Raw genomic sequence first — 10,725 nt, forward strand, 5'->3', positions numbered from 1 at the left:
TAATGATGACCATGAAATTGTTGTTGTTAGGGGAAGAACTCATTTGGTTCACTAAAGTCCTTTAGGGAAAGAAACTGTTGTCCTTACCTGGTCAGATCTATATGTAACTCCAGGCTCACAAGGTGACTGACTCTTAACAGTCTTTTGGGCAATTAGACATGGGCAATAAATGCTGCCTAGCCAGCAATATCCATGTCCGGTGAATGAATTAAAAGAAAAGTCTAAATGAGGGAGTCACTATGCTACTGGCACTTTAATTTTAGAGATCAATTATGAGGGAATAAAATAAAGGTACTACATAGTCTGTGTGGATCAATCTGCTTTATAAACTGAGCAACAGTGGCATGACTGCCCTGTTAAACTTTGATAATGTTGTCTCAACAGGCAGCTGACTTGCTTCCATTTCAAATGAATGCTTTTTGCAAGCTGTAGGGAAAGGCTTTGCTTTTTGACCCTGTGATTTTTCATTCTTTTGGGGAAGCTCTTGACCTTTGCTCCAGAGCTGACCCCTGCTGGTCGAAATAAATCTGAAGTTTCCCCTTTGGGGCGTTGGGGATGTGAACCCACGTTACCCAATTGTAAAATGCAGCATATCAGTGCATTACACTACTGACTGCCAGGTTTTCAGACACACATCAATTAAATCTTAAGTTTAACATTGACACCAAGATAATTTAAGTACTTCCATAGGAAATGGAACTGACAGCTAAACGTTGTGTTTTTGGCTTGGTTGTTTTCAAGGACAGCATGAATTTGATAAAACTCTTATGATTGTAAAAGAATTACATCACCTTATTTGGCAGCACGAAGAGGTTGTTGGTACCAAGGTACGGATGTCTCCTTCACAGCAGCATACATGATGACCAATAATATATCCTCTATTAGCCTTGTGGAGATAAAGCTCTCACTATTTCTGTCATTCAGAGAAATTGGGCAACCAATCAACATTGAAAAAGAAATGTAATAATCAGCCACGCCTCACTTGTCTTTAAATGGTAGTCGAGGGCAGGTGAAGTTCAAGGTACTTTTACAGCAGGGGCTTCACTGAGCCTATAAAACAGAGTTCAGTGACTGTGAAGGCAGATAAGCTTCAGAGAGATTGCAGGCAGTTAACAATGGCTTGTGTATCCCGGTCAGTGAGTTTTGATAAATGCCACTGTGGGCAGAGATCACAGAGCAGCATACTGTACAGCATTCTCAACAAAGATCATCCCAGCGAATCAAGCTTGTGCCACTATCGACATCATCATCACTCCTCAGCTCCTGGATGCTCCTGTGAGTTTAGAAGGAAAGTTGTTCTCAAAACGCCAGAACTCACTTGCAGACGAGCCTCAGAGGTGCTTCTAAAGACTTTGAATTTCATTAAGAACTTGCCCTCTTTTTGCCAACTACCTGAAGGGGATCAGGTCCTGCTGGTGCAGAATTGCTGGGCTCCACTCTTTGTCTTGGGGTTAGCTCAGGAAAGAGTAGACTTTGAGGTGGGTGAGGCTGTGGCACCCAGCTTGCTGAGAAAGATTCTCTTGAATCAGAAAGTGATAGATGGGCAGAACTCGGAGACAGCCTTGAATGCCACTTCTCTAGCAGAAGTTCAAAAAGTGAAGATATTTCTTATGAAGCTCTGGAACATGGATGTCAGCAACAAAGAATATGCATATCTCAAAGGCATTACACTTTTCAATCCAGGTAAGAAAGAAACAGAATTTCATTAACGATGCTGACTTGACTTTATAATTATTTACCACAAAATAGATAATTCTCAAGTTTTTCACAAGGTAATTTTGCAATTCTTCCTCATGTTATTCCTTGTCTGGTTAAAACCTCTGCACTCAGAAAATTCCTTCTAATTGCAGAGAGTTGTATTGCATCCGATGGTTTTCTACTGAACAATTGACAACATTCCTGGTTCTTCCATGAGAAGTTCTGTAGTAATTCTGGCTCACAACTATTTATTGTATCAACCTTCAGCTTGTGGGGGAATCTCTTAATTTGGCAAGTTGGTTCCTTCTTGTGTGGGTAACATATGGGGGAGTGGAAGGAAAAGTTACTAGGCTTGCACTGCAAACCAAAGTGACGTTAATGAATGGTTAAGTGGAATCAAAGGGCTTAATATCAGTTGAGGCTGAGATTAAAACTCAGGCAACCTACAAGGAATAAAATAATAGTAAGACATGGAGATAACGCAGAAAAATGAAAGTACAGGACATAGCTCTGGGTCAAGAAATAGCATCATTATTACTGCAACAGATTGAATGGCCTCTTCCAATGCACAACTTTTATTATTCTCTTAAATAACACAAATTAAATTCTGACATATAACCAAAACAGCCAAAGTCAGAGGAAATCCTGCTAATTCTAGTGTGTTCTCATTAGATTGCAGCTTGTGCCACATCAGTAGTGGTTCAGAAAAGAGGAATATATTAATTCCTTAGCTACAACAACAATAATGACCAGTATTTATATAGCACCATTAATATAGTAAAACTTCCTAAAGTGAGTCACAGGAGCATTACCAACAAACATTTGACACTGAGTCACTTAGGGAAGTCATAGGGTGCAAATTAAAATATTGGCCAAAATTTTCCTTTTTCCCTTTTAAGGAACGTCTTAAAACCAGAAAGTGAGGAAGAGAGGATGAAAAGAAATTTGTACAGAGGGTGCACTTGGGTTCTGAACATTTTATAAGATGCCACGTCAAAGATTTCTGCACAAACTAAGATCATTGGTGTCAGGATCAAAAGCAAATGAATGTTCAAGTTTGTTGTAGGGGAATGTAATATAAAAAAAGGGAAGATTCACTGCAGCTGGACAGGTCCTTGGTGAGACTATATCAGAGGTAATGTGCGCAGTTTTGCTTCCTTATTGGAAAAAGCAGTATCATTACATTTGAAAGAGTAGCTCAGAGAAGATTTATTTAACTCATTCCTGCGATTAAGGGATTATTTTATGAAGAAATATTGAATAGGTTTGGTGTATACCTATTGGAGTTTATCAGAATAACGTGATTTTATTGAAACATATAATGTCCTAAGGGGAATAGAAAGGATGGATACTGGAAGGATGTTCCTTCTTGTTGACGGAGACTAGAACACAATTCTAGTGGGGTTTGGGGACACAGTTTAAGAATAAGTGCAGAGGAGGAGATTTTTTCTTTTTGTCAAAGAGTTGTTAGTTTGTGGATGTCTCTTCCCCAGAAAGCAGTGGAGGCTAGGTTATTGAATTTACTTAATGCAGACTTCGATATATTGTTGACAGAGAGGGGAGTTAAAGATTATGGGGGCAGACAAGAAAGTGGAATTGAGACCGCAACCCAATTGGCCTTGATCTCATTGATTGGTGAAACAGGCGTGAGAGGCTGAATGGGCTACACATATTGTGAGGTATCATATTGTGAGATGATTTAAGATAGAACAAGTGAGGGACCTGGACAACTGAAGGTATAACTGCCAGTGCTGGAATGATTAAAATCAGGAATGCTCAAAAGGCTAGAATGGGAGAAGTGGAGATAGCTTGGTGGATTGTGGAGCTGGAGTAGATAATGAATATTGCCTGCCCTCCAGCAGATATCTTAAAGTGTCACTGACAGAGGCCTGGTGTGTGTGTAATGGGGAAAAATGTAATAGCACAGAAATATAGGGAAGGCAACGGCCTAGTGGTATTATCACTGGATTGTTAAGCCAGAGACCCAGGTAATGTCCTGGGCAGCCGGGTTCAAATTCTGCCACGGCAGATGGTGGAACTTGATTTCAAAAAAATAAACCTGGAATTAAGAATCTAATGATGACCATGAATCCAATGTCAATTGTCAGGAAAAACTCATCTGGTTCACTAATGTCCTTTAGGGACACATTCTGCTTCCAAGAAATATGCAACAAGTTTGACTTCCTTCTGCTGAGTTTCCAGTACAGGGGGAGGAGAACAGTTAGATTATTCTTTGCACAAACCGATCACTCATTCATGGTGAATGCTAATGATGGGGTTCCTTTCACACACAGAAGATGCATGATTCAGGGAGGAACAGTAAGGGGGGTACACGGTGGGAGTCAGAAAAAGAGAAGAAACTTGTGCTCTCATGTATAACTTCAAATCTATGAAACATCTTCTTATAACTGTAGAAGTGTGTTTGTAGAAAGATCATAATTCAGGAAAAGATGTTCTGCAAGTTTTCACCATTAAAATAAGAAGTGATAATAAGGATGGTGGTCCTCTACCAGCTCATTTGTCACTTTATGCACAGAAATATTTACGTGTTTTTAAAAAAATTAATTTATTAACCCTTTAATATAAAATTGAATGCTCGTTATCATATAAAAATCTATTAATTTCTCACAGACCTACTGAAACGTTCAATCAATTGATTAAAATAGTCACAAATAACTATCTACTTCATCATGCCATAAAAGTTCAGTAATTAGTTTTTAACATTTTTCAGTGAAGGCTGGATACCTTTTATGTGGAGAAAGATATCCTAGATGATCCAACCAGAATGTTTTTCTTCCTTTTTCTCTGTGCATTTTCTCTTAGAGTCATCGAAATGTACAGCATGGAAACAGACCCTTCAGTCCAACCCGTCCATGCCGACCAGATATCCCAATCCAATCTAGTCCCACCTGCCAGCACCCGGCCCATATCCCTTCAAACCCTTCCTATTCATATACCCATCCAAATGCCTCTTAAATGTTGCAATTGTACCAGCTTCCACCATATCCTCTGGCAGCTCATTCCATACACGTACCACTCTCTGAGTGAAAAAGTTGCCCCTTAGGGCTCTTTTATATCTTTCCTCTCTCACCCTAAACCTATGCCCTCTAGTTCTGGACTTCCCAACCCCAGGGAAAAGACTTTGTCTACTTGTCTTATCCATGCTCCTCATAATTTTGTAAACCTCTATAAGGTCACCCCTCAGCCTCCGACGCTTCAGGGAAAACAGCCCCAGCCTGTTCAGCCTCTCCCTGTAGCTCAAATCCTCCAACCCTGGCAACATCCTTATAAATCTTTTCTGAACCCTTTCAAGTTTCATAACATCTTTCCGATAGGAAGGAGACCAGAATTGCATGCAATATTCCAACAGTGGCCTAACCAATGTCCTGTACAGCTGCAGCAAGATCTCCCAACTCCGGTACTCAATACTCTGACCAATAAAGGAAAGCATACAAAACGCCTTCTTCACTATCCTATCTACCTGCAACTCCACTTTCAAGGAGCTATGAACCTGGACTCCAAGGTCTCTTTGTTCAGCAACACTCCCTAGGACCTTACCATTAAGTGTATAAGTCCTGCTAAGATTTGCTTTCCCAAAATGCAGCACCTCGCATTTATCTGAATTAAACTCCATCTGCCACTTCTCAGCCATTGACCTATCTGGTCCAGATCCTGTTGTAGTCTGAGGTAACCTCTTCGCTGTCCACTACACCTCCATTTTTGGTGTCATCTGAAAACTTACTAACAGTATGTCTTATGCACGCATCCAAAATCATTTATGTAAATGACAAAAAGTAGAGGGCCCAGCACCGATCCTTGTGGCACTCCACTGGTCACAGGCCTCCAGTCTGAAAAACAACCCTCCACCACCATCCTCTGTCTTCTACCTTTGAGCCAGTTCTGTATCCAAATGGCTAGTTCTCCCTGTATTCTATGAGATCTAACCTTGCTAATCAGTCTCCCATGGGGAACCTTGTCAAATGCCTTACTGAAGTCCATATAGATCACATCTACTGCTTTGCCCTCATCAATCGTCTTTGTTACTTCTTCAAAAAACTCAATCAAATTTGTGAGACATGATTTCCCACGCACAAATCTCTTGACTCCATTCCAATGTACTATTCATATAATATAAAGGTGAACAGTCCAACTTTTCTGTGCTAGTCTCTGCTAATGCTCCAACCACCGGGAAATTACGAGAAGCGTGTAGTATCTGAATCTTCAATATTTTCACTGATTCCTCGTGGTGAAGTGCCTAGTCTCTATTTGGTATCTCCTCATTATGGGGCATGCTCAGTGAAAGTTCTTGCCCAGTTTCCAGTTGCATTGTTTATAACTCTATTTATTACATGAAATATTTGAACATATTTCACATCTAAGTTTTAAAAAGACTTAAACTAAATAAATTTTAAACTAACTTCACTTGCAGGTAAGAAACATTGATCATTTAATAACAGAGTGTAGATTCATCTTCATGCCTGTTGATATGACTAATTCCCAAACTCAGTCAGGTCACGAGAAATTAAGCTAATAGTGATAAGTTGATTGTGCATGGGATAAAAATTTGCCTTGGATAGGAGTAGTATTATATGTCATATCAGTTGTCTGTTATGTCTTGAATTGTAGTCCCAATGACTGCTAAAGTTTTAATACTGGCAGGGAGCATGAAGGCAATCCATACAATACTAATTGTTTTGTACTACCAATGTTTCAAAACAGAACAGGGAACACCTGTGAATTTTGTTTCCATCTTAAATTACCCTTAATCATCCTATTTTACAGATGTTCCCAGCCTAAGGATGCCTCAATATATCCTGGCTCTGCAGCATGAAGCTCAGCACACCCTGAATGAATTTATTACAATGGTGAACAATGGAGATCAGGCCAGGTTTGCTCAAATTCTACTGATTCTCTCCACTCTCAGAACGGTCAGCACTACTTCTATAACAGAACTGTTTTTCAGACCAGTCCTGGGCAAAGTGAACATGAATGAACTACTCTTAGAGATGCTCTGTGTGAAATTGAATTGAAATGCAAGAATGTTATCTGACACACTTGAATTGTCTCAATACTTGTGTAACTTGTGAATGTAATTTTTGTGTGTATGTAGCAAACCTGTAGCAGCTACCTGTGCAATATGTATAGTAACTATCTTTGTGTATGTACATAGAGGCATGTCATTAACAAGTGCTTATTTATGTGTTTTGTTTAATAAAACTGAAGTTGTGAATCAACCTACATTAAATACTATTAATTTCCTCAAGTTGTTTAAACATGTAACAAGAACATAAGAAATGGAATAGAAATAGACCATTTGAACCATCGCCCCCCGCCCCCCCACCTCCCCCGCCCTCCCAACAATTCCCCAAGCCTGCTACACCAGCCAACAAGATCATTCTGCAGCCTTATTCCACTTTTCTACTGTCTCCTATAACCTTTGACTCCCGTGATGATCAATAATCTTTCTAACTCAGCCTCAAACATATTCTAGCACTCACTGGGGAAGGAAATTCCAAACAGTTCCTTAGTTCTAGATTACCCATGAGAGGAAAAATCCCCTCAGCATCTATCTTGTCAGGAACCCTCAGAAGCTTTGATATTTTAATAAGGTCACCTCTCATTCTTGTAAGCTTCAATTTATATAGGTCTAACCTACTCAATCTCATAAAATGAACTCAGCATTTCAGAATCAGTTGGATGAACCTTCTCAATGGAAGTTAGGCCATCTTGAGTAAGGTGAGCAAAACAATAACAAAGTATCCCATTAGTGCTCAGCACAGTTGTAATAAGAGTTATGCACTTTCATACTCCTTGCAATAATGGCCAACATTCCATTTGCCTCCTTAATGTATTGCTGTACTTTAATGTTCATCTTTTGTGTGGAATGGTATCTGAGATCCCTTTGTTCCGCAGCATTCTGCACTATTTCTCCATTTAATCATTCTCATCTTCCTGCCATAACGGTCAAGTTCAAATTTCCTTCAATACACTCAATCTTCCAATTCTCCATCCACTCACTCGGGTTCCCCCTTTTCAACTTTCTTGGTTGACTGTAACAAAGATATAATGATCTTTTTACCATGCAGCTACACCTCACTTTAATTAAAATATAGTTCTAAGGAGCTAATTGCAATGTTCTCTTGAAAAGAAGTTTTATCACTTACTAACTACAAGAAAATTAATAAAGAGTATACATACAAACATACAAAGTTAGAAAGGAGACAGTATCCAATTCAATAGGGGAAAAGATAAAAGAATATGTAGTTTTGAGTCCTTAGGGATATCCTGGAGGTGTGAGCTTTTAACCACAGATCTCTGTGTTTCGATGTTTCTTTAAGTTGTATTGTCAGCGGTTACTTTGTCCTTCCTGAGTGAGAGTAGAGGGAATGACACAGCTTTTTCCAGTGCTATTACAAATCTATCTTCAATCCTCTGCCAAAGGCATTGTTTGAAGTATATCTTATTTAAGTATTTTCATGTCTGGGGTCTTTCACCCAAGCTGAATAATCGCAGGCAAGTATTTCATCTCCAATATGTGAAATGTTTCACATGGTTGAAAATTAAAAATAAGAGGTAAATGTTTCTTCACACCTGACTGGTTTCAGTCTCTTTTGATAAAAGAGTTAATTTCATTTCAGATAATTTTGGTTACTCCGATAAGGATTTTCTGAAGCTTAGCACAACCTGTGGTCAGGTGGTCACTATGGCTGTCTTAAATCAGAACTTTTCTTTTAAAACTATTTCAGTCCATTAAAGTCTCAGGCATCAAGATCAGATGATAGAATTCAAATATAAAGCTTATAGCCTGCCACTATTGTGACACTTATTAGACTTTTGCAGCATCCTCACACCTTGCTTGCCTACCTATCCTTGCATCATTAGTAAATTTGGCTACAATATATTCATAGAACATAGACCGTTACAGCGCAGTACAGGCCCTTCGGCCCTCGATGTTGCACCAACCTGCGACACCTAACATACACCGTTCCATTATTATCCATATGCATGCCCAATGCTCATTTAAATACCCTTAATATCAGCGAGTCTACTACTGTTGCAGGCAGACCATTCCAAGTCCCTACGACTCTCTGAGTAAAGTAACTTAATCAATGTTATAAATAGAGATTTTGCACAATTGAGGCCCCAGAATTGATCCCTGTGGCACTCCCCTATAGGTTGACAAATAATTCATTTATCATGCCTTCATGTTTCTTGTTAATTAGCCAATCACCTATCTGTGCTAATATGTCAAGTCCAATACCATGCAGTTTTATTTTGTGTCATAACTGTTTATATGGCATCTTATTGAATGCTTCTGGATATCCAAATACATTCCATCTATTGCATAATACAGAACAATGGGATCTGGGCATATTTGTGCTCAAAAGATTTGCATACAAAGTACAGCAAATAATTAGGAAGGAAATTGAAATAGTAGCCATTGTTGCAAGGGCTATGGAGCATAAAAGTACGGAAATCTTGCTACACCTGACTGGGCATTTATAAGGCTACACATGCTTGCTACATCCTCAAATAAATTTGTCAAACATAATCAGTAAGCATATTAACAAAGAGATTTGGGAAAAGTGCAATGGAAATGGTCGTAATGCCATGTTATAATTTTCCTCTAATGAAGAGATTGGAGAGACAATCCAGTATTCTTTCCTAAGATTAGATTTCTACAGCGTGCAAACAGGCCCTTCGGCCCAACAAGCCCACACCGACCCTCCAAAGAGTAACCCACCCAGATCCATTTCCCTCTGACTAATGCACCTAACACTATGGGCAATTTAGCATGGCTAATTCATCTAACCTGCACATTTTTGGACTGTGGGAAGAAACTGGAGGAAACCCACACAGACACGGGGAGAATATGCAAACTCCACACAGACAGTCTCCCAAGGCTGGAATTGAACCTGGGACTGTAAGGCAGCAGTGCTAACCACTGAGCCACTGTGCCACCCAAGATGTCATAAACACTGTAAGGTCACCCCTCAGCTTCCAATGCTCCAGGAAAAATTCAGCTCCTTCCTACAGCTCAGGCCCTCCAACCCTGGTAACATCTTTGTAAATCTTTTCAGAACCCTTTCAAGTTTCAGAACATTATTTTTTTTTAGATTCCCTGCAGTGTGGAAACAGGCCCTTAGGCCCCACAAGTCCACACCAACCCTTCGAAGAACAACCCACCCAGATCCATTTCCCTCTGACTAATGCACATAACACTATGGGCAATTTAGTGAGGCCAATTCACCTGACTGCATATCTTTGGACTGTGGGAGGAAACCCACACAGACATGGGGAGAATGTACAAACTCCACACAGACAGTCACTCAAGGCTGGAATCAAACCTGGGTCCCTGGTGCTGTGAGGCTGCAGTGCTAACCACTGAGCCATCATGCCACCCTAAGGTGGGTTCGATGTTCATGGAAATGTAATTGGATAGGGAGACAATGGGTGTGAACACCTTCAGCTTCTTGCTTCTGCCTAGAAAACTCTCCCCACTCCACTGCCAATTAAGTACATAAATGGGCAAAGCAAGCAGTAGGACTCATTATGTGAGAAGCTTGAAAATCAAGCATTCTAGTGATGCTTGCAGAGTTCTGAGGAGCCCTTCATTCAACACTCTAATTGAGGGATATGACATTTGATGAGGGGTGTTCAAAGCTTCATCCTGGCCCCGTTGAGCCTGTAGCCCCTTCCCCACGACTCCACCCAGCCATCCCCATTCTGACATCACTCATTTTTTGACCTGGGTACCTTGTAGATTATTAACCGTCCAGAAATGGCATAGAGTCTATAAATAGGATGTAAACTCCAAGCGAGAATGGTGAATGTATCCAGTGTATCTGGCTCCATGGCTTTGCAACAGTGAGCCAAGAACTCCAAAAGAAATTCCGCAGATCTACCATCACACAGTAAGAAATGGCGGAGCTGATGAAGATGCTAATTAGGGGTCCACAAAGAAAAGGGGTGGCTTGCTTACTGCCTGCGGGTTTTCAAAGATCGGTGTTACTGTCCATCCCAGGA

The 10,725-nt window shown here is 40.2% G+C and overlaps 1 protein-coding gene across 1 annotated transcript; it reads left to right on the top strand.

Moving 5' to 3' along the window:
- Positions 1-1,115: 1,115 nt before the first annotated feature.
- On the top strand, positions 1,116-6,910 carry LOC140454629 (nuclear receptor subfamily 0 group B member 2-like). Its single transcript, XM_072549538.1, has 2 exons — positions 1,116-1,683; positions 6,481-6,910. Exons 1-2 carry the CDS (start codon positions 1,116-1,118, stop codon positions 6,726-6,728), a joined length of 816 nt encoding a protein of 271 aa, XP_072405639.1. The 3' UTR covers positions 6,729-6,910.
- The last annotated feature ends 3,815 nt before the right edge of the window (positions 6,911-10,725 follow it).

Source organism: Chiloscyllium punctatum, chromosome 3 (genome assembly GCF_047496795.1).
Source record: "Chiloscyllium punctatum isolate Juve2018m chromosome 3, sChiPun1.3, whole genome shotgun sequence".
Lineage (NCBI taxonomy): Eukaryota > Metazoa > Chordata > Chondrichthyes > Orectolobiformes > Hemiscylliidae > Chiloscyllium > Chiloscyllium punctatum.